At 33.4% G+C, this 24,311-nt stretch overlaps 1 protein-coding gene and 1 long non-coding RNA gene across 2 annotated transcripts; one reads left to right on the forward strand and one right to left on the reverse strand.

The window, feature by feature from the left end:
• Positions 1–303: 303 nt before the first annotated feature.
• LOC145587912 (uncharacterized) lies at positions 304–2,601 on the reverse strand. Its single transcript, XR_014101488.1, has 3 exons — positions 2,549–2,601; positions 1,196–1,763; positions 304–774 (listed from the first exon to the last, which is right to left on the reverse strand). It is a non-coding gene; the product is annotated as an uncharacterized LOC145587912 (long non-coding RNA).
• Positions 2,602–14,855: 12,254 nt separating this feature from the next.
• Positions 14,856–22,645, forward strand: LOC145588928 (putative LRR receptor-like serine/threonine-protein kinase At1g07560). The gene is made up of 13 exons (XM_081645513.1): positions 14,856–15,000; positions 15,140–15,698; positions 18,863–19,356; positions 19,484–19,619; positions 19,710–19,781; positions 19,913–19,984; positions 20,067–20,147; positions 20,250–20,401; positions 20,921–21,126; positions 21,225–21,351; positions 21,473–21,535; positions 21,667–21,859; positions 22,052–22,645. The coding sequence occupies exons 1-13, from the start codon at positions 14,856–14,858 to the stop codon at positions 22,476–22,478; spliced, it is 2,727 nt and encodes a 908-aa protein (XP_081501639.1). The 3' UTR covers positions 22,479–22,645.
• Positions 22,646–24,311: the final 1,666 nt, after the last annotated feature.

The raw sequence follows: 24,311 nt of genomic DNA on the forward strand, positions 1-24,311 counted from the left end.
ATTATCTTTAGTAACATTTTCAATTATATAGTAACACTTTATCCGGCCTTATGTATCACTTTTTCAATATAATGTAGCACCTTGTTGATTATTAGGTAACATTTTTCAATCATCTTTTGACATATTGTAGTACTTTATTCGACATTATGTATCACTTTTTCCAAACTATTGTAACACTTTATTAATTAGTAGGTAGCATTTATTATTGAGGAAATTTACATCTACTACTCCTATTAATACTGTGATTATTATGTATATGCAAAAAAATAATTAAAAATATAAAAATACTATTTAAAATGTACAACCACTACACGAATGTGAAATCAACATATACGATAAACATTAATTTGAACTGATAAAACTTCATATATCCTTACAACAAAAAAACCATAAACACCAAATTTTTTTTTATTTCGCTAAATAATCTAATAATAATAAATAAAAAAAAAGTCAATTTCGATCTCTTAGACCACCAAATTCCAAACAGAATAAGTTTAATCACAATCAGCATAGTTGCAAACAAACATCAGTAGTAAGCGAAGACAGCAGCAGCGTGCAGCTCAGCAGAAGCAGTAGACATCAGCTACAACAGCAATAACAATAGCAGCAGTCATCAATAACTTGACGTCAACAACATCAATAATGGCAGCAGACAGCTCCTTGCTTTAGACGAGGCGTCATGGAAAGAAGACACAATTTCATCCACCAATGCAATCTCATATAAGCGAGTTACATATGTTCTTTATTTACCCTATTTTTGGCCATGTTAAGTTCCTGCACACATAACCAAAAGAAAATCAATAATCTATCTACCCATTATTCATTGTTTTGTAAACATGAAAGAGCAAATCATGTCATAGTTTCCCCTGTGCCTTTTTCAGATTTATTAGAACCAGTCTCAATTAGAAAGGGGTAAACATACTCAAGACCCGGCCAAATTAGGTCTGATCCAAGGATATTTTACCAATATTCCTTTATTTACAAATGCCATTAGGTCCACAAAAGTAATTTCAATAACCATCATAACATGTCTCACTATAAAGAAAAGGCAATAAATTACCAAATTACATAAAAGAAGTCAGTAAATCACACAATTCAAATGAGCTTCTAATCTTGAAAAGAACATGAATAACGTTTACTTAGATGCCTAACATCTTTTGAAAGTAATTCCCAGGGCAAAATCAATAATTCTTACCTTAAGACCAGCTTTAAGTTCCAATCTTGAACATGTGCCTTCCACTTTGTCCATGAGATCTGAAAAAGAAACTAAGTTCTTGGTATCTTTCCTCGTAGCATATGTAACCCACTTCGCTAAAAATGAAATTGATCATAATATATAATGTAAGGACTATAACTCATAATTTAAAGTTATTTAGCTGTAAATATAAATGAAAAAAAATTTGGAGCAAGGTGGCATCATTTAGACATGTATCAAATACAGATCATTGATTTCTCACAAACCATCAGTTCTATTCGATTCCAATTTTTACAAATATACTAAGCACATTCTTCAATAATAATGCTCAATTAATTTACCCACCTTCTATTTTAACAAAGTTCTAATTAGATTAGAAAATCTCAAAGTCAACTACTTTGCACACAAGAGAAAAAATTGTGAAAACACCTAAAACAATTAACTTACCCGGGCTAGCAGAGCATTTTTTTCTTGGCAAAATTAGTTCTTGTTAAACTTGAAATAGATTGAATGCCAATGTCTCAGATATAGGAGTCGTCATGCATTAATATCATCAACCTTTTCCAGCCTGGTTACAACCTTCAAACCATTAAAGATAGATACAAATATACATACAATGAAATATCATCAACGACATGGCACAGCTAGCCTATTCCTTTTTATTTCTTCAATACTCATATTTTACATGTTAGCCTCATCTTTTCATTGTATTTCAATTTAAAGTCAACCAAATATCATACTCCGTATAACATTCTGAAAACTCTCACATTTCACTTAAAAATACTACCTTAATATACATTCCGAAAATAAAGTCCACATATCACCAATTAGTTAGGAAAAATTGCAAAAATTAAGGAGATATATTCAATTTGACATGATTTGTAACTCACATTGATAAAAACACCCACATGAGAGATATAGTTCAATTTCTCACTCAAATCCATCCTTAAATAGAGTATACATAATTTCACTACAATCAAATAAGCTAATATCCATAATTAGAAAATTCAGTTCAAAACTCAGCCAATCAACAGTTAAATTCCAACCCACGATCTTTTCATTTCAATTTCTTGATCAAGTCATTATTCAACAAATGTCATCGAATTTTGCAACAATACAACAATATACACTAATATTCATGATTGATTTCAGCCTATAAGTAATGCAAGATACCGTAAACAGAACCTAATTCATAAAACTGGTGAAGATAAGACATTCTTATCAAATTATTTAAGCTCAATTTAAAATCAAATAACCCACTTACAGTTTCAAGCTAAAATAATTAATAGATGAAATTAAAAGATAGTTTCACAAATTTCAAATTTATAAGCCTAAATGTAAAAGAAAACAGACCTACTTTCAATCCGAACCTAATAATTCGCTCATCCATTACGAGGTGAAGTTCGCGCGGTTCAGGGGACACTTTAGTCAGCCGTCGGCGAATTGATGCAACCGGAATGGTTGAAGAAAAGGAAACCTCAACGACCATCTAGATTCAAAAATCGATCTTAGTACTTTAGGGTTTATATGATAATTTGGGGAGGATACAACAATAGTCAAATCAAACCAATCTAGAAAAATGGTTTAAAAAAACCAATCTAGAAAAATAGAAGGAAGGGGCAAAAAATAAATGGATCTTTTTATAGGGGCAAATTAGTCCAAACATTGTAAATAAGAGTTTTATTTATTTATTTATTTATTTATTTTTGTGGAAAAGGCATATAAGGATTACTTGTTAATGGAAATCCTTATTTTCATTTATCTGACTTTTATAGGTTATTAGGAAGGAATTATACGGATAGATAGATTCATAGATAATATAGATATCTTAAAGAAATAAGTAACACCTCTTAGTGTTACCACAAAATGTTACCTATGTTAAAATTGTTACCTTAAAATGTTACCTATGGTAAAAGTGTAACTTCGAGTGTTACATACTAAAAGAATGTTACCAAAGTGTTACTTATAAATCTAGTAACTTTTTATTATAAAAAGTGTTACCAAAATGTGTTACATAAAGTCAACTTTGTACTAGTGTCAATCCCAGAAAGTGCTACAATCTCCTTTGCCACCTCGGGCAAACGCTCAAAACGGGCTCGCAGGTCACCAGAGCCGTACAAACGCATGCCAGGCTCACTCTAAAAATAAAAAAAACGATTATGGTTTAAAAAGGAAAAGAAACAAAGGAAAAAAAATAAAGAGACAAAGGCGCGGAAACCTCACGATGCCGCGCCACCCTCGGATCGAAATGTGGTGGTCTAGGTCCCAGTTAAGGACCCTAGAGTCCCAGTTTGGAGGAGCCTCCCAAACCACCTCCTCTTGGCGACGTCGATCGGCTGCGACGCGTCGCTCTCGAACCTCCTCTCGAGGACGGGTTACCCTCTTCCGAGGACGAACCGCCTCGTCCAGACCAACAAGAACCTCCTCGGCATCGACAAACGGAGGCGAGTCCATGCTATGACGGATAAAACTTCCTTAATTAGTTTATTTTATTTCCTAAACTAAACTAATATACGTATTCCAGACCCATTTCGGCAGCATAACGACTACCAATAGGGCAAAACACGAAAATCGAAAGCCACCCATACTTGGGGGCTACGATACCTGCAATTAAACTCAGTAAATGGGGGCTTTTAACACCCACAAAAGCCATCCTATACCAGTTTCAACTAAGCATTCAAGAGATTATCTTCTAAAATCTTAGAGAATCAACTAATTCTAGACGAATAACAGTAATATAAACATGATTATTGTCTACCAAACAAATTTGAAGTTCGAATATGGTGAAAATAGGCTAAGTATACACTTCGAGCCATTTTTTTGGATTTAAAATTTTCAAAATGTTAATTATGGAAGAAAAACTAGTTCCAATACTACAATTGTTGCATAATTAACAAGTATAACCGAAATGAGCAAACAAAATAACAGAAAATCAAGCAAAAATTCGAAAAAAGAAGCAAGAACGAACTCGAAACAAGAAATGCTCATACAAGGTTCAATACTTAACTATTTTCATGAAATTTGTCGCAAAACACTCCTTAAACATAGCATAATTTAACAACATAGAGCAAACAATTTCAAGAAAAATAAGCCGAATCGAAAACCCCCAAATATGAAATTTGGGGTTTAACGACTCAAAAATCGTTCGAATTCAGCCAAAAAAAGAGCAAGTTTTAGCAAAAAACTTACATCGGATTACGAAAAATATGAATTGAGAACGAGATTAGCTTCCTTTAGCCTCAAAAATTGCAAAAAACCAAGCTTTTTAGAGAAATAAAGAGTCGAAAAATGGCGAAGGAAGGGAAAAATGGCGAAATGAAAATTCGCGCTTGCGATTTTCATTTTACTGAGATAAATGTCGAGTGCAACTTAAGATGTTGCGCGTGACATATATACCAGCGCAACTCAGACAGATGTGCGCGCGCTTGGCCAGCGCGACCTTTTGAGTTGCGCGCGGATACTGGTCACTAAAAGACCGGATGTTTGATTTTGATCCGTTTGATCATTTTGTGAACGGTTTTTGCTCGTTATTAGACGTAATGGCGCGCAAATCATCAAAATCTTTTTAATTGCTTTGCATATTGCAGTTTTTTTTGTTAGTTTTTTGCATCATATTGCATGCACACCGTGCTTTGTGCCTTCCCCAAGCATACGTTTTGAACGTTTTTCGTAAGAGTGCCTTAAGACGTTCCGTGGTGGTGCTTTACGTAAAAGCATCCATAGAAAGGTTTGTCATTTTACTATACTGACGTGATAAATGTTCGGGTTTTCTTCTTTTTTCACGTCCGAAGCAAAAAGGAAGGCGTTTTCATGCAGCGTAAAAATGCAAATTGCGTATCGTACGGCGCAAAATTATACGGCGTAGGTGATGCGTAAAATTTCACTCAGCCTAAGCTTTGCGAGATCTACCTCTCGGAACTAATAGGTAGAGAATTACAGTAGGCGTCAGCTTAACTAGTCGACAGGTGCGCCGAACCTTCAGGAACAAGCACTTCTCGAATGGGAGCAAATACGGTAGTTAGTGTGCCTACTAACTTATCGGACAGTTAGGGTGTCAAATCCGCCCCTGTCGCGCCTATGTAGTCACGTGCCCCCACACCTGAGACACGTGTACTCATCTTATGGACAAAACTGATGAGAGAGTTGCTGACTTTCTTCCCTCTCACTAAATTTGGATGTATGCCTCCAGTCTTGAGACATGTATTTCTATCTTGTGGACATCCGGCTCGAATGCCGGACCATTTCGGCTCGAATACTGAAAACCCCCTTTTTCATCCTTTACTTTGTTAAAGTCAGGCTAAAGTTTTAATGACATATCGAGGGACTTTATACCAACGATGACACGATTGAGAGGAAATCCTCCTCTTTTATTCTTTTAAAACCGATTTCTTTTCATGACCTGACATCACCCGGAATACTTTTACTTGTAAGAGCATTCTACAATTGTAAAGGATCAATCTAGATTCTTTAGCGCGTTAAGACTAGGAAGGAATTTTTCTAGCCTTAATAACTACTTGTTTTAAACACTTAACGAACCAAGGATCGTTTCGACATCCTTAAACATTACTGAAAGATTCTCTATCCTTAGAGAACTTCGCAGAATGAGTCTCGCATTTATTTCCTTGACTACTTTGATCATCGTCTATTCTAGACTCGATCAAAGTGGGGGTTAACTATAGACATCTACTTTTGGACTTCTGTCCCTACAGGAAGTGCAATGACGATAAATAAAGCCATCTTCGTGTTGGATCAAAGTGAAGAAAACTTATGGATAACTGGTTAAGCCACAAAACACAAAAGACTAGCCCAAATTAAAGAAAAGCCAAAACAAAGGTCCAATTAACTAAACCCGATCATAATTAAGCTTAAGCCCGTGCTTAAACCCTAATAATAACGGATTTAGGAGCGCCTAGGTTAAAACTTAGTGCTGCCGCAGAAAAAGCCGCGTGCATCTCAGAAAGTCGCGCTGGGCTGCCGCGCGAAACTATTTCAGTTGCGTGCGACACCCAGCGCAACTTCCGCAGAAGATTTGTAATTATTCGGAAATTATACGGAAAATATAAAATCGAATCTTACCATAAAAGCTGGGCGCAAGACCAAGAGTTGCGCTGCACATAGCAGCGCAACTCTATAACTTGCGCTGGGTTGCCGCGCGTAACTTCATCTATTGCGCGCGACACCTGCTGCTGCAGATTGCTCGAAACCCTAAACCTAATCCTTCTCTATAAATACGAGCTTAAACTGAGGCTTCAACAGACAGAAATTAATATAAAAACTCTGGCGAAATAACTTGTGAACTTGTGCAACCTAGCCCTCTTGTCCTAAACACTCACCCTTTCGATACTTTGTTACTACGGTGGAGGCTCCCCAACAAGAAGGTGTCCATAACTGTTCTAAACGGAGATCTAGCAAAGAGAAGTGGTAAATTCTCGAGCACTTAGTTAAACCACCATTATTTTCTTGATTAAAAGGATTTTAATTAATTAATTAATTAGTGTTGTTTGACCACTTTTAAAATAATTAATTAATCAATTCCACATAGCATCTTGCGTTAAATAAAGACTAGAATTGAATTAAATAATTGTAGGTTGATCACCTAAGCCAAGGCGAATCTTGTTTATTTATTGTTCTTTCACGAATATTATTAAATAAGAATAACGACTTTGCGATGTAATTCTTACGTTAATTAATGCTTGTACATAAAATCAACTAACATAGTTTTAGGTATCGCGTTGCATATATTGTTTGGTGATGAAATTGTGAAAAAGGAAGAGCTTGTAGAGGTCGTACTAGGGATAGGATGACGATCCCCCTCTAAAAGAAACGTTATCTTAGTACCCTTGCTCCCGAACTCATTTCTGGCTTATAGACCAATTTGGGAATGGGTAAACTTATGATTTGTGCTAATTATTCCATGAACTCCACATGGAAGAAAGGCATGAACGAGGTTTATGAGTTTTTCCTAAAAGTCATGGGCGACTCTTACTTGTTTCTTACAAATAAGCGTGATGATAGAATCAATCCTAATTCAAGGTCCCCCAAACAATCAGGAATTCAAATCCTACTACACCTTAACAAGTGTAAAGTCCTAGGCTTTTAAGTGGCTAAGGGCATTTAAGGAGAGTACCCCTTACGATGGGATCACCCTCCTTACACCCGGGATATACACTAGTTAATTATTAAACAATTGTTAATCCCCCAAAATTTTCTATATATGCATTTTACTCGGTTTTTCAATTTTATATATATAAAAGAAATCCTCATTTTAAAGTAAAAATTAGGTATTAAATTTATGAAGAAGACCCCATTTTGAAAAGTTGAACAGGGCCCAAAAATAATTTGCAAGTTTAGCTCGACACTGACTGCAACCCTCAACACATGATTAAATCCTAATAAAGAGGGAGACTTAATCACCATTAACAACTACATAGTTGAAGAGAGTTTAAAAGAGGTTACAAAGGAAGAGGAAGAGGAAGAGGAAGATGGGAAAGTCAATAGATCGACATGTTGTTGAATAAATCTAGATACGAAAAAAGTCTACTCTACAACTCACCCGTGAGAAAAACTATAAAAGGTTATTATGAAATATAAAAGGTTAATATAGTGAAAATATACCTTAAGACTAATCCAAAAATAATTTATATGGTATGCATATACTTTTATTTATTAGTAAAATTTTTAGTTAAAGTAAGCTTATGAATATTGCAAAAGTACTCAAAGTGTTGCAATTGTTATAAAACAAAAGGATTTATAAGTTTTGCCCCCCTGGAGTCTTAATTCCCGCTGGCTTCATTATTCTTGGAGGGAGCCCCACTTTATTACCTTTATAAACTGATTTTGTTTATCAATTGACAAAATCATAATAAATTAACGAAAATGACTAGTCAGTATGACATTTTCGTAATTATATCGATATTTGTGAAATTCAAATTTAATAAAAAGTTATTGATTTATTTAAGTTTTAGAGTGATAAAAAACCTTGTATAATCTCTTGCTCTTGCTTTCTGGGTCTAACATGTTGGAGCCTGAGAGGTGCCCATTTAACACGGTCTTGTTTACCAAGAAAAAAGTACGCTTTTGGGCGTTTACTTGGGGTTTGATATATACACGGTTTCTGCACCCTTAGAGTAGATCCCACGCTAAAAACTAAAAACTAAAAACTAAAGACTGAAAGCTCTTATGGTAAGAGTACGTACTCTTGCATGTGGGCATACATTTAGTGTCTTTGTTGTACGTATTAACATTAACAAGTCGTCATTGTACGAGTCAACGCATAGTTCTCATGACTTGACGCACAAAAACAAGAATGAATATAACTGAATTGTAAACTGAGGTTGTAAATAAAAAAATGGAAATTTTGTGAAAAAGTACCTATTATATTCCAGAATTTGCGAGAAACTACCTATTAAAAAAAAGTTGTAATTGACTATCTAATTTTTGAAAAATATTGTAATTTACTACCTTACGCCGGATTATGAAGGAGTTTGACCAAAATTCTCCGCCGTTGACTTGATCACGTGACACTTAATAACCTTTTCTTTCCCAAAATTTTCTCACAATTTTCCCACTTGATGGTCACTAAGTATCACGTGACCAAGTCAACGCCGGAAAATTTTGGTCAAACTTCATAATCCGGCGTAAGGTAGTAAATTACAACATTTTTCAAAAGCTAGGTAGTCAATTACAATATTTTTTTAATAGATAGTTTCTCGCAAATTCTAGACTATAATAGGTAGTTTTTCACAAAATCTATAATATAATTGCAGAGTCAATTCACCACAACCCTCCAAATCCCCAAAACTCAAATCTCATGTATTTGAGTTTTTTTTTTTTTTTTTTTCATTTTTATTTTATTTTATATATTTTTTTTCAAACCAATTGTTGAAATATGCCTTGAATTTGGGTTTTGGAGCAGCGAGCTATAGCTCGAGAGGTAGCTCGGTAGTTTTGGAAGCATATGGAGTTGCGACGAAATTGGAGCTAGAGCTCCTATGCGAGTGAGCTATAGCTCACGAAGACATATTGGTTCGATTAGGTCGAGCGATAGCTCGCTCGATAGCTCGCGTGGTAGCTCGCGAAGGTCGAAGGTGAAATAGGGGTCGAGCGATAGCTCGACTGGGGTCCGAGCGATAGCTCGCTCGATGGTGAGCGAGAGCTCTCCGTTTGTGCACGGTGGAACCCACACGATTTATTAGGGTGTCATGGGCCGTTTTTATGCACTTATCTATCTTATTTGGGGAAGCTATATATATTCCTAGTTAGGGTTTATTCATAGCTTAGTCTATTATTGATAATTGAAATTATCAATCTGTAATCTGGAATTTCCTCAAGATCAATAAAGTTTTTCTCTCGCCTATCCGTGGACGTAGCCAACACATTGTTGGTGAACCACGTAAAACTGTGTGTGCTATTTATTTGTTTTGCATTCATTAATTTGTTCTTTCTCACATCCGTTACAACAATTGGTATCAGAGCTTAGGTTCGATTTGAGTGGGAGAGATGTCTGGGATGAATGTTACAATTGATAAATTCACGGGGAAGAATAGTTTTAGTCTGTGGCAGATCAAGATGCGGGCTTTGTTGAAGCAGCAAGGGCTATGGGCGCCGTTGGCAAAGAAGTCATCGAGTCTAGATGACGCTGAGACACCATCGACAAAGAAGTCACCGGGTCCGGATACCGCTGAGATGGCCATTCTGGAGGAGAAGGCACATTCAACAATCATGTTGTGTCTGGCAGACGATGTTATCACTGAGGTTGCGGAGGAGGAAACCGCATCGGGTCTATGGTTGAAACTGGAGAGTCTATACATGACAAAGTCTTTAACCAACAAGTTGCTATTGAAGCAACGTCTGTTCGGTCTGCGAATGTTTGAAGGTACATCCCTTAGAGAACACTTAGATCAATTGAATACGATTTTGTTAGAATTGCGTAATATTGATGTTAAGGTTGAGGATAAGGATGCTGCCTTAATTTTGTTAGTGTCTTTACCAGTGTCATATGAGAATTTTGTGCAGTCTTGTATTATTGGTAAAGAGACAGTGTCTTTAGAGGAGGTTAGATCTGCTCTCCATACTAGAGAGTTGCGCTATAAGGCGTCTGGTACAGGTACAGATGATCAGGCTGCCGGATTAGTAGCCAGTGAAGGTAATGGGCAGGGGAATTCGGGGAGAAAATCGAGGAAACTGTATTCTAGGGGTCCTAAACCTAATGATATCTGTAATTATTGTAAGGAGAAGGGGCATTGGAAATCTGAATGTCCCAAGAAGATGAGACAACAGGAAAATTCAGATTCTGCAGATATTGCAGATGGAGACACCCGTTCAGAAGAGGATTATATCTTGATTGCTTATGAGCGTGCGCATCAATCTGATGTGTGGATTCTAGATTCGGGGGCGTCTTATCATATGTGTTCACGTAGGGAGTGGTTTACGAACTACGAACAGGTTGATGGAGGTGTTACTATGGCCAACAACAAAGTCTGCAAAATAGTTGGTATAGGGTCCATTAGAATTCGAACACATGATGGTAAATTATGTATGTTGAACAATGTTAGGCATGTTCCACAGATCATGAGGAATTTGATTTCACTTAGTCTTCTAGACAGAAAAGGGTTCAGTTTCAAAGGTGAAGGTGGAGGATTGTATGTCTACAAGGGTTCAAAGGTAGTTCTGAAAGGTGTTAAACGGGAGACATTGTATGTTTTGCAAGGGTCTACGTTATCTGTTTTTGAGTCTGGTGTTATCACATCATCTGTTAGTGTTGAGAAACAGGTGGAGCATAGAGTCACTCTAGGTGGGGGTGGTGGTCCACGTCCGGGAAAGATCAGTCAACACTCACAATCTGAGTCTGAGTCTGAATTTGAAGCATCACAGTCTTCGCCGTTGAAATCGGGTCAGTCTAGTTTGGCTCTTGGTCGGCAAGTAATATTTGGGAACTCTCCCCAAAGGAAAGGTCAGGAAGACAAGGTGGCTTTTGCACTATCTGTTGGAGAAGTGGATATATCTGAGCCGCCCAAGGGAGGTGTTGCTCGTGCTAGGAAGAAGCATTGTCAAGCCGTTTGTTCAAATCTAGTTCCGCAGAGTAAGTCCCAAGGTTGCTTGGACTTACAAATTATTTGAAGCTGTTAGTAGCCCTACGGGGCTAATCTGGAGCTCTACGGGGCTAATCTGGAGTCCTACGGGGCTGATCTGGTCTGGTTGTCTTTCGGGACAAGTCTGGTTGCAGGGAGAGTCTGGGCATTGTGATCAATGCGTCTGGTTATCTGTTTTTGTGAGAGGATTCAAGTCAAGGTGGAGATTGTTGAAATATGCCTTGAATTTGGGTTTAGGAGCAGCGAGCTATAGCTCGAGAGGTAGCTCGGTAGTTTCGGAAGCATATGGAGTTGCGACGAAATTGGAGCTAGAGCTCCTATGCGAGTGAGCTATAGCTCACGAAGACATATTGGTTCGACTAGGCCGAGCGATAGCTCGCTCGGTAGCTCGCGAAGGTCGAAGGTGAGATAGGGGCCGAGCGATAGCTTGCTCGACCATGAGCGATAGCTCGACTGGGGTCCGAGCGATAGCTCGCTCGATGGTGAGCGAGAGCTCTCCGTTTGTGCACGGTGGAACCCACACGATTTATTAGGGTTTCATGGGCCGTTTTTATGCACTTATCTATCTTATTTGGGGAAGCTATATATATTCCTAGTTAGGGTTTATTCATAGCTTAGTCTATTATTGATAATTGAAATTATCAATCTGTAATATGGAATTTCCTCAAGATCAATAAAGCTTTTCTCTCGCCTGTCCGTGGACGTAGCCAACACATTGTTGGTGAACCACGTAAATGTGTGTGTGCTATTTATTTGTTTTGCATTCATTAATTTGTTCTTTCTCACATCCGTTACAACACCAATAACTACCCATCCCACATTCCTAATATATTATTTACTAGATGAAACCCCGTACGATGCACGGTTTATTCATATAAAAATCTCAAGAAAATATATTTTCATAGAGATTCTAAGTTATTTTTTAAAATTATTTGATTTATTTTAATATTTAATAATTTCAGACAAAAAATACATACATTTTATTTTAATTAAAGTGCTATTGCCTATTACAAAAAGTATATTTTTTTAATGTAATTTATAATGTGACTTTATTTATTATTGTTATTTTAATTAAAGTGCTATTGCCTATTACAAAAAACACATTGTGATTGTTAATTAATATGATATCTTCCAAAAAAATTGTAAATATGATATTTTATGATAAAATCTTTAATGTGAAAAGATATATATATTTTTTTTAATGATTTAATGATTTAAATCCTAAATCATTATTCGTTGTTTTTTAAAAAATAAAAATATAAAAAATAATAAAAACATGTATACTATTTATCTTCTATTTCGATAATCACTAACTTCGTTCACACCCATATCTCTTCCAACTAATCAAAATGGATAAATAAAACATGTTAGCAAAAATTAAATCTAATATATATATATATATATATATATATATATATATATATATATATATATATATATATATATATATATATATATATATATATATATATATATAAGGGAGTTTTTCCCCGAGTTTTTAGAGAGCCACGTAGGATTTATTTTTCTTAGCGCGCTATGTTGGATTATGAATTTAAGTTGTAGCCAATTAAATAAGAGATTATTAATTTATTTTACAATTAAATAATTCAAATGCCACGTTAGCAAAATTGACGAATGAAATTTTAAAGTTTAAATTAATTAAATATAAAATATTATCTTTTGAGATTAGAAATTTTATCTAATATTTTAAAGCTAATATAATACGTAGTAACAAAAATCACATAAATATGAAAAATATTTTTTTTAAAAAAATACTAACAAACCGTGCATTGCACGGGCTTCATCTAGTTTATATAAAATTAATCTTTATAGTCGTATAAATTAAATCCATATATATATTTACCGAGAAGTGAATAATTGTTGTGAAATTGATCTAAAAATTTTAATTGTACAAAATCTATCAAATCTATACATTGGAATTTTTCATCGTCCCCAATCGCCCTAACAATAGTATTTTGAAAATTTAAATCATTATTTTGGTGTCACTAACAATGTGTGCGATATTGCTTTTTATTTGTAAGGATTGAAAAGTATCCAATGGCGTAAACCTTTCTTTCAATTAATTTTGGAAGAAATTGTACAAAGTTAGCGGGGCATGAACGCAATCTCTCTGTAATTAAAAATAAAAATTAAATTAACTTAAGACAAAACATAAACATATAATCATTAAGTATTCCAAATAAACACAATGACATTAATTACAAATACACATTTAACATGGATTAACTGACACAAATCTTCTAAATAAAATAAAAATAAAAAAATAATCTATAATATAATTGCAAAGCCAATTCACCACAGCCCTCCAAATCTCCAAAACTCAAATCTCATGCATTTGAGTTCTTTTTTTTTTTTAATTTTATTTTTTTACAAACCAATAACTAATAATAATAATAATAATAATAATAATAATAATAATAATAATAATAATAATAATAATAAAATGTACAACACGCTATTTGTATGACTGACCTCACCGAAAAGCTACTAACTAAGTATCCCCTATAACACAGAATGAGTAACCTCTATAGATTTAACAAATTAGCCCTCATAATAGTTGGGCACATTTTGTGGCCAACCACGTATAAGAGTCGACCCTGTTTTTTTTTTTTTTTTTTGAATTTCTGGGCAAAACATTGAATATCATATTTCAGCAGAGCATAATAGGTGTCGGCAGATTACTAAAAATACTTAATAAAGCAGATTTGAACAGAGCATTGTAAAGCAAATCAAAATACAACAACTCTAAAAAAAAAGCATGGCCTAAGTTACTACATCAAATCAATTTCCTTATTTGATATAATTTTTTCTTATATTATATATTTATTTCTTTTCTAATATAAAATATATCCCGTGCATTTTGCACGGGTACACTCTAGTTTCCTTAAAAAAATATAGCGTGTATTATCTATAGTTCTATATAAAGCGAAAGGATTTCTTCGTCGATAAATTTTGCTTTTCTTAAAATATCCCTCTACTTTTTAAAAATTACATTATTTACTCACAATTAAAAATTATTTTTTTTTTAAAAAAAAAAACTATCTTATCAAGTTATCATAATTACCATTCCCATAAACATAAACCAAAAAAAAAAAAAAAAAAAAAAAAACCTGTCATAACTACCCTATAATAATTGTTCAACTTCTTTCACATAAATGTATACAAAGTATATCTTTAAATGTTCTTACTCCCTATAAAAAGTAAAACTACTCTTGATTTTTTCTTTTTTTTTTTTTTTGGTTATTATTATTTTTTTTTATGCGTGTACCCCTTAGCTTGTGAGGTATAACTCAAAATTTAAAGATCAGACAAAGATTACTAAATAGCAAATTAACCAGATAAAAATCCTAGATAGGATTGAGTGGTGAGAAAGAAGGTTCATTGTTCAAACTTCAAAGTCAAGTCTATAGAAAAGTAGTGGCCTGGAGTCGACTCTTACAAGTCCATGTTAATCCTAGTATATAAGTATATCAGTATATGTATCTGATTGCCTGCATATACATAAGAAATTCTTTAGTCCAAAAAATTTATTGATTAAAAAAAATAAAATGCCGTGGATTTGGGTTATGGCCTTGAAGACCATCAATATACTAATACCATGCTTGTTGTTTTACAATTATGGATTAATTTTCTCATTGGCTGCTGATGATGCTGCAAATTTGACTTCATTAGCCAATAAAAGAGTTGCTGCAGGTATAATTATTCTTCTAGTAACTTGCTTATACGTACATTCAATTAGTTAATATGAAGCTTTAAATAATTGCTTCATGATCATTGCTAATGGATGTGGTTGTTTTTATTTTTGGTGGTTTCCTCACAATAAAATTTGAAGGCTTCATCAGCATTGACTGTGGAATGACGACACAATCACGATATGACAATACGAGAGGGTTATATTATGTTTCAGATTCCGAATTCATCAACACTGGAATAAACATGGAAGTCGACAGCAACTACACATATTATGATGATGGTGGGAAAATATACAACACACTTAGAAGTTTCCCAGATGGAATTAGAAATTGTTACACCTTGAAACCTTTACAAGGCAAAAATCGATACTATTTAATCAGAGCTATGTTCTACTATGGAAATTATGATGGCCTCGATATCATACCAGAATTTGATGTATACATTGGAGTTCATTTTTGGTCAACAATTTATTTAAAAGGCGTAAACGACAATAAGTTTTTGGAACTTATTTACACTCCCCCAGAAAATTTGATAAACGTATGTTTGGTGAAAACTGGTTCAACCACACCTTTTATTACTACATTAGAGTTGAGGGCGTTAAACGACTCTATATACAATTCCAGTGATGGTGCACTAAGGCTACTTAAGCGCATGGACGCTGGCATGGATCCTGGCTTCTATTTTAACGGCTATACGAGGTATTTGTGTTTGTTTCTTTATTTCTACTTCAATCAAATTACGTACACCACAACTTATGAAGATATAAATTTATGTCTAATGCTTATATTAAATATATATATATATTATGTTAAAGGGCATTTTAAAACAATTTTAGGTGCATGTGACACTCTACTCATTCAAGTCTTTCATTTTATGTGTTGGATTGTACAAAATTCGCAACCTAAGGTGTTAGCCAAAAAGTTATTGTCAAATTATATATATATATATATATATATATATATATATATATATATATATATATACTTCCTCCGTTTTTATTTTATTGCACCATTAGGACTTTTACACTATTCACTTATTCTTCTTTGACCATCATTGGTGATTTATCAATTAGGAAAAACATAGTCATGTGAGATCTAGTTTAGATTCGTCTCAAAATCTACTTTTATCAATTTTTTATAATTTTTACAAAAGTATAATTGAAGATATTAATAGCTAAAGTAATGTATTGGCAAGCGTGAAATCTTTCATGGTGCAATAAAAAAACAGAGGAAGTATATACTTCGTGTATATATATATATATATATATATATATATATATATATATATAATGAGAACTAAAGCTATAATAAGAACTAGGAACTAATCTAGGCCTTTAAATCCTGTTAATCGGATGGCTCACATGATTCTCGTGTCATTAATGGCATTTTCGTAATATTTCAATTTGTAAAGTGTTTTTCTTTCCAGTTTTATTTCTAAAAAGTAAATAAAAAGTTAGTATATGTAAATGAAATCAGACATAAAGTAAACGAAATTGCCTTAAAAGTTTAAAAACTGGAAAAAAGTTGCAAAAACCGAATAATTACGAAAATGCCATTAATGAATGCGGGTGAAACGTGAGCCATCAGATTGAGTGCGATCAATGGCTGAGATTGGTTCTTAGTTCCTATTATATATATATATATATATATATATATATATATATATATATATACTCATGTGAGAACACATCTATGTTCTAATATGTTAAGGTAGATGTTCTGAAAATAAATTTAACCCATCATCTTCAACCTCAACATTTTCTCTTCTATCCTCACCAACAATATCCAATCTCTAGCCAGTTCCTCTATCACCACCACCGCCTGTTCCATATCCTTTATGCCGTCACCTCCACCACCATCACTCTTTCTCTTCTCCCCGACATCATGGACTATACCCTCTCTCCTCTCCACGACGACCACCATCACCACCATGCTCAAGATTTTCATGTGTTTTGTATCAACTTTTGAACAATTGTAGTCAAGAATTCAAGTTGTGAAGCTTAATCAAAGGTAAACCAAGCTTAATCGACAATTTAATATGTGAAATCAAAATTTTTTTTCATCCAAATCAATCAAATTGGGCAAATTATAGAGTTTGAAATTTCAAGGAATTTTAATTGAATATAAGAAACTAAACAACAATTCATATGTTTTTGTTACCTTGTAAATCAAGAATAAACTAATTTCAAATCAATTCGTTATAAAAATCAAATTTCAATTCGTGTTCTATATTAACGAATTATGTTCTAAAACATTTAAATATGTTTTTAAAACTGTTACATATGTTCTAAAATATGTTGCATATGTTCTAAAAATATTGCATATGTTCTAAGAAATATTGCATATATGTTCAGTTTTTTTTGAGTTCAAGGTCTTAAAATTTGAGTATCATGTTCCAATTAAAACTATATTTTGAAATGCTAAGTTTATTCCTCTAAAAACTATTACATATGTGAAGAATCATTGAGTCTAGGTTCTAAATTTCTAGGCATTTTGTTATAAACGCTATGCTACAAAAAAATAAGTATGATGTTCTAAATTTTTACTCACATGTTCTAATTCTTAAATAAGATGTTCTAAATTATTACTCACATAGATGTTCTTATAATGAGAAGCTTCTTATAATGCGAATGATGATAAGGATTTTATGTGCATATACTTTGTACTAAACGTGCATATATTTTGAAGAATATGTGAAAAAAAAAACTCGAATTCGATGTGCATAATATTTGTTTTTCTAGAATATCATGTATATACCATATAATTCTTAATCCAATGCAATCCAGTGTCTAACAAATATACTAGTCTAGAAATGTTAGGTTAATAATATTTTTTGACTATGTGCATATTTTCTTGACTGAATTTAACTTTGAATATGCATAATGTTTATAAATCAAATATGCATAATGTTTATTTAGTATTGTTTTAAAACTTATAAAAAAAAAAAATTTTGCGCATTAAAACCGATAGATTTAACAATTTTCTTGACGGTAGAAAAAATTAGATAAAAGAAATATCCATTAGAACTTAGAAGTTACGGGAAAACCTGAAAGGAAGAAAATTGAGGATTAATGACTTGGAAGATTTGTTTTGGTGAAAAGTTCGAAAAAATTCGAAAGATTCCCTTGTATTCCGTATTCTAAATCAAAGCATAAAAAAAATTTGATAAAAAAAAAGATTGTACTACAATTTTATTAAGATTCTAGAAAGGAAAATTTGTTAAAAACCATCTTATAAAAACCAAATTTTGTTTAAAACCATCTTATAAATTTTATTTTGTCAAAGCACACCTGTTTTAAAATTTTTTATGTTGAATCCCACCACTTTTTGGGTTTCGACTTTTGATTGACATTTCCAGCGTTAATTAGCATGTGCACCTCACGTGACTTACTTAACTCCACTTTTCTATTATTTTTCCCCTTTTTCCCTCCATTCATTTACCCTTGGTGATCACTTACATTTCAGTGCAATTGTATAAAAGACTATAAAAACCAATTATGATGAAGAGGGAAATGAATGAGGGAAAGGGCGGAAAAATAAAATAAAAGTTGAGTTAAGTGGGTCACGTGAATTGCACATATTAGTTTACGCCGAAAATATAAGTAATTAGTCGGAACCCGAGGAAATAGTTGGACTTAACAAAAAAAAAGATAAAACAGGTGTGCTTTGACAAACTTTTGAAAAAAAAAAAAACTATAAGATGCTTTTTAAACAAATTTTGGTTTTTATAAGCTGGTTTTCAACACATTTTCCTTCTAGAAATACATACTTTTGCGTTCCAGGTTCTATTAGTGTCTCTATTGTGATCATCATGGCTAACATAATGTTTGAATCTTATACACACTACTATGTTTAATTTTTAGTGTACCTGATGATCCATATGATCGACTATGGAGCGGAGATCCAGCTAATTTTAAGCAGTATTGGGGATCTTTAAAAACTAACCAATCAATGGATTCCACGTTCATCGATCGCTATGAGTTACCACCTTCAATTTTGAAGACAGTTGCCGTTCCTGTGCCTGGCAATATCTCCTTAAATTTATCATGGAATATCGAATCCTTTAATACTGGATTAGTATGTGTTTACTGGCACTTTGCAGAAATTCAGAATTTGGAAAGCAATAAGTCAAGAGAGTTTACTATTTCAATACCTACAAAATATCAGTCAGAAATGATAAGTCCCAAATATTTGCAACCGTTAACTATTGTTTCTCCTGCCATAACAAAGATTAATGGATCTGTCGTTGAGTTTCACATTACGAAGACAAATAATTCGCAACTCCCTCCCATTCTCAACGCTTTTGAGATATACGAAGTAGTGGACCTCTCAGCATTACCAACAGACCAGAATGATGGTAAGCTAAGGCTTATAGAAAAAAGGAAGAGAGACAATTCTTGTAATAGCGAATTTCCATTTCATAAATGAGTATTTTTTTCAATTAAAATAAATAATAATACTATTGCTCTTGTTATTATTATCAGTAAATGCCATTATGAAGATCAAAATGAACTACACAGTGCCGGGGAGTTGGCAAGGGGATCCTTGTCTGCCTTATGTTCCTTGGGATGGTTTAGAATGCAGCAACAATGATCATAATCCCCCAAGAATAACTTCTTTGTAAGTCTATACATATCTTTTTTAAAGTAACGCAATGATTTGACTTGATAAATATATTAGTATCTATAATCAAAATGAATTGAATGCCAGGAATTTGACTTTCAGTGGATTGGCCGGAGATATACCCCTTTCATTGTCTGCTCTTACATCTTTAACCTACTTGTAAGTTGATATTATATACATTAAGTATGTTATTCGATCAAGTTTGACGAGATGTGTTAGATCTGTGAAATTTAATTTAATATGTATATGTTTGTTATATGAAAATCTTGACCTTTTACATGTTGCTTTAGGAATCTTTCATATAATGATCTTACAGGGGTAATACCTGATTTTCTAGCTAAGATGCCATCTCTGCATACTATGTAAGTTTATTAGTTGCTTTAACCAACTTCTTAAGACTTGAGATGTGCATGACGTTGACCTTGTCTAATCCTCTTATAACAGAGATTTGAGAAGTAATATGCTCATAGGTCCAATTCCGATAGCACTTAGCAAGAAGGTGGAAGATGGCTCTATAATTTTGAGGTAGGTTAAGTTATATCCCATGCTAATCACGTGTAGTTATATCTCATATTTGAAGTTTTAACATTATTCCACCTCCCTCCTTTGCATCCTTTTCAATCCCAGATTGGAAGGCAATCCAGACGTGTGTATGTCAAATCCGTGTAAGAAAAAGAATTCAAAGAAGATGGTGGCTATATTGTCATCAACAACTTCTATAGCATTCATCATTATTTCGATAGCAATATGTATTTGTGTACTTAAAAGGAAGAAAGCAGGTATATTAAAGTTTTCGGTACTTATTCTAAGGGTATAAATTATTAAAATTAAAGACATCATACCATACAAATTGAATTTCCTAAATTATTAGAGATTCACCTTAAATAATGTGGCTTGAAATCATTCACAATTAAAGCCTTGAAATCATGAGTAGCTCTAGATCGAAGTAGTGATCTAGCTAATATATAACAACATTTAAGTCTAGTAATATTGAAATTGCACTGCAAGATGGAGGCTTAGAAAGATATAATGATTAGCCTTAAAAAAACTTATACAATGTGACATTCAAGTTATATATCAATTCTATAGTTTTCTCAAAATTGATTTCATTCTTGACTCTTGAGCAGTAGAAAATGCATGCTGCTTATATATCAAATTTGAAGGAAAGACTGCAAAATCCTATTTTGGATTTTTATGTGAAAATTAATAAGAAAGGTCTAGTTTTAGTACTATGCTTTTTCTTTGGTTTGTTTATAGTTGTAGTGGTAGCTTACGCTATGTTTTATCATTTTTTTTAGCAAGATACATAAAAAATGCATCATTAAAGCTGGAGAGTCGGAGTTTCACATACGTTGAAGTGATGAATATGACCAATAATTTCCAAACAATAATTGGCAAAGGAGGATCTGCAGCAGTTTATCATGGCTCCTTAGAAGATAATACTCCTGTGGCAGTTAAAATGTTAAACCCATCCACTTTGAGTTTAAAGTTGTTTCGTACTGAGGTATAATATTCTTCATTCTAGTATACATACACTATCTGAAATTTGATATCTATACTGTGACAAAATATATGACAACTCTATTCTGTTTTCTTTTACAGGCTGAGTTGTTAACAAGAGTTCATCATAGAAGCCTTGTTTCGCTCATAGGTTATTGCGAGGAAGGCACAACCATGGCACTCATCTATGAACATGTAACTAAGGGTAACCTGCAACAACATATTTCAGGTAAACAAACTACTAAAATACTTAAAGGTGTAAGAAGTATAAAGTTGTATTGTGACCATGACATTAAATTATTTAGTACTAAATATGTATAATTGGTTTTATATTGATTTTCTTGTTGTAGATAAAAATGTTAAGGTTTTATGTTGGAAAGAGAGACTACAAATTGCCATAGACGCTGCACAAGGTCAGTTGATTGTATTATATTCTATGCAACACTACAATTTCATATGAGAAAATGTTGCATTGTTTGATATTGTTTAATTATATGTTGTACAAGGTTAACTTGCACTAATGATAACAATATTGTAACTATAGGTTTGGAGTATATGCACAGTGGGTGTAAACCTCCTATAGTACACAGAGACATGAAAAGTTCCAACATTCTATTAGACGAGAACATGCATGCCAAGATTTCAGATTTCGGCATCTCCAAAAGTTTCTCTATTGAAAGTACTGAGAGTGGTCTGAATACTAACGTTATGGGAACACATGGCTATGTTGATCCAGAGTAAGTTTACAATTCTCATACTTGATTTTAATTGTTCAATGGATCATTTGAATGCTATCTTCTTTCTAATTAAAAGAGTTATGATGCTTTCATATTATGCAGTTTAATTTATAAGCCTGTAAAAGAAATACTAGACTATTGAATTATATTTCTTAGTCTGACAAGTGATTATCATAATGTCTTGTGTTACAGATACTATAGCACTCAAAGACTTAATAAGAAGAGCGATGTGTTTAGTTTCGGGGTTGTTTTATTGGAGCTCATCACAGGGAAATCACCAATTGTGAGAAGCAATAATGCTGAACCCATACACATAATTGCATGGACTACTCCTAAGCTTGAGAGTGGGGATATAGAACTCATTGTCGATAACAGATTGGAAGGACATTTCACCACCAACTCTGCATGGAAAGCCTTGGAGATTGCTATGATGTGTGTATCATCTACTTCAATCCAAAGGCCAACCATGAATCAAGTGTTGAGTGATTTGAATGATTGTTTAGCGATCGAGATGTCCCAAGGAAGGAATAGAGACATGGACAACCATGAATATGGTTGTCCTACTGTTGACATTGCCATTGCCGATATATCAGTTGAAATGGGTCCAACAGCAAGGTAATTATCTGAAATGATGCCGGAAAATCACTTTGATCTGTAAAAGAGGAGAACTTTCTATTGAAACATATTATCAGTATCCATATACAACTATGTTTTTATGTAATTTAAATTGTTGTGTATAATTTCCTAAATAAGTTCCCAGTATTGTGATACTTCGTTTAAGTTTTACTTCAATAGTTGAATTGTCAAAATTTATGTTGAGACTTAAGATAATAATACAGTCATGGGAAGAATAGTAATCATGCCACGTGTCATAAGTTTTGCCACGTGTCGTCATGACTCATAACTTGATAAATGATGTAGGGTTATGTCATATTAAAACAGACATCAATGTTTCCTCACAAAAAAATTTATGTTCATAAATTCTAAATTTTTAATTGAACTTATATATATACTACAATATAATCTCATTTTTTCGTTTACTCATCCATAATTCATATAGGTAAAGCTGTCAATTCGGGTAAACGGGTTAGGTTTGAGTCGGGTTAGTGAAAGTCGGGTCATCTCGGGTCGGGTCGGGTCAATACGGGTTAATGTCATAACATATGCGAGTCGGGTTCGGGTCGGGTCATGCTTGAGTCGGGTCATACATCTTATCGGGTTTGGGTCGAGTTTAGGTCGGGTTAGTAAAAGGTCAGGTTATATTCGGGTCCGGGTGAAAAATAGGTTATGTTCTCTTCACCTTAATAGACCATAATTTATCTGAATTGAACTTATCTACACTTATTATTATTATTATTATTGATTTAATAAATAAAATCTAACTAATATGTTACTCCACATAAGAAAGATTATAGGGTAATTGTAACCCTCAATACGTGATTAAATCAGAATAAAGAGGGAGACTTGATCACCATAAACAACTAAGATTGGAGTTACTAAGGAAGAGGAAGAGGATAAAGTCAATACGCTCATTGAATGAATCTTAACATGCAAAAAGTCTACTCTACAACTCATCTGTGGGCAAACGTGATAGGCCACAACTTACCCGTGGAGTATACTGATCAAGCTAGCTAGAGAGCGACAATTCGATCAAACATCACGCCTTTTTCTCTCTTTACTCTAATTATAATTTATTATAGTGCTAAAGCATAAACTTTGCAATGTGGAAAAATAAAGCAGGAAGTACAATATCATTTTATTTAATACTCAGATACTCTGTCTATTTCTAATAATCAAACACTTTATGCATAAATAACTTTAACTCAGATGTGCCCATTTAACACGGTCTTATTTACCAATAACAAAGTATTGGCTTTGAGTCCATCCAGGGGCATAATGCCTATATTTTCTCTTTCCAAATAGAAGGGTAAAATATAATTTGACATTTATAAAGGTATTTTCTATGATTATATTTTTTGTGTACTATTATTATGCATGTAAACTATATTATTAGATTATAGATTGTCTTAAATACTACTATATCTCACAGTAGTATAATATTTGATGTACAATTTACACACTTAATTGTATCATTAAAAAGAATATTTATATGTTACTCCGTACATCACTAGAACATTTATTGGTACTATTTACCTATTTGATGGTACCGCCATAAATATTCATGTTAATATTTACGACTTAGCCATTCTATTTGAATAGATACTATGCGACAAGAGTTACTCACTGACTTTCGGGCGTTTAATAGGGGTTAGATATAAACACTGTTTCTGCACCCTTAGAGTAGAGCCCACACGAGTAAAGCTTGAAAGCTCTTATTGTAAGTGCACGTACTCTTGCAGTCTTGCATGTGGGCATTTGTGTCTTTGTTGTACAAATTTACATTTCGAAACCCAAATTGTACGAGTCAATGCATAGTTCTCACGACTTGACG

Source organism: Chenopodium album, chromosome 17, assembly GCF_948465745.1.
Source record: "Chenopodium album chromosome 17, dcCheAlbu1.1, whole genome shotgun sequence".
Taxonomy (NCBI): domain Eukaryota; kingdom Viridiplantae; phylum Streptophyta; class Magnoliopsida; order Caryophyllales; family Amaranthaceae; genus Chenopodium; species Chenopodium album.

Coding starts and splice junctions, on each gene's coding strand:
- LOC145588928 (XM_081645513.1), top strand. CDS start 14,856: ATGCCGTGGATTTGGGTTATGGCCTTGAAGACCATCAATATACTAATA. Junction 19,985..20,066: donor ATGCCATCTCTGCATACTAT/GTAAGTTTATTA, acceptor CTCTTATAACAG/AGATTTGAGAAGTAATATGC. Junction 21,127..21,224: donor TAAAGTTGTTTCGTACTGAG/GTATAATATTCT, acceptor TTTCTTTTACAG/GCTGAGTTGTTAACAAGAGT.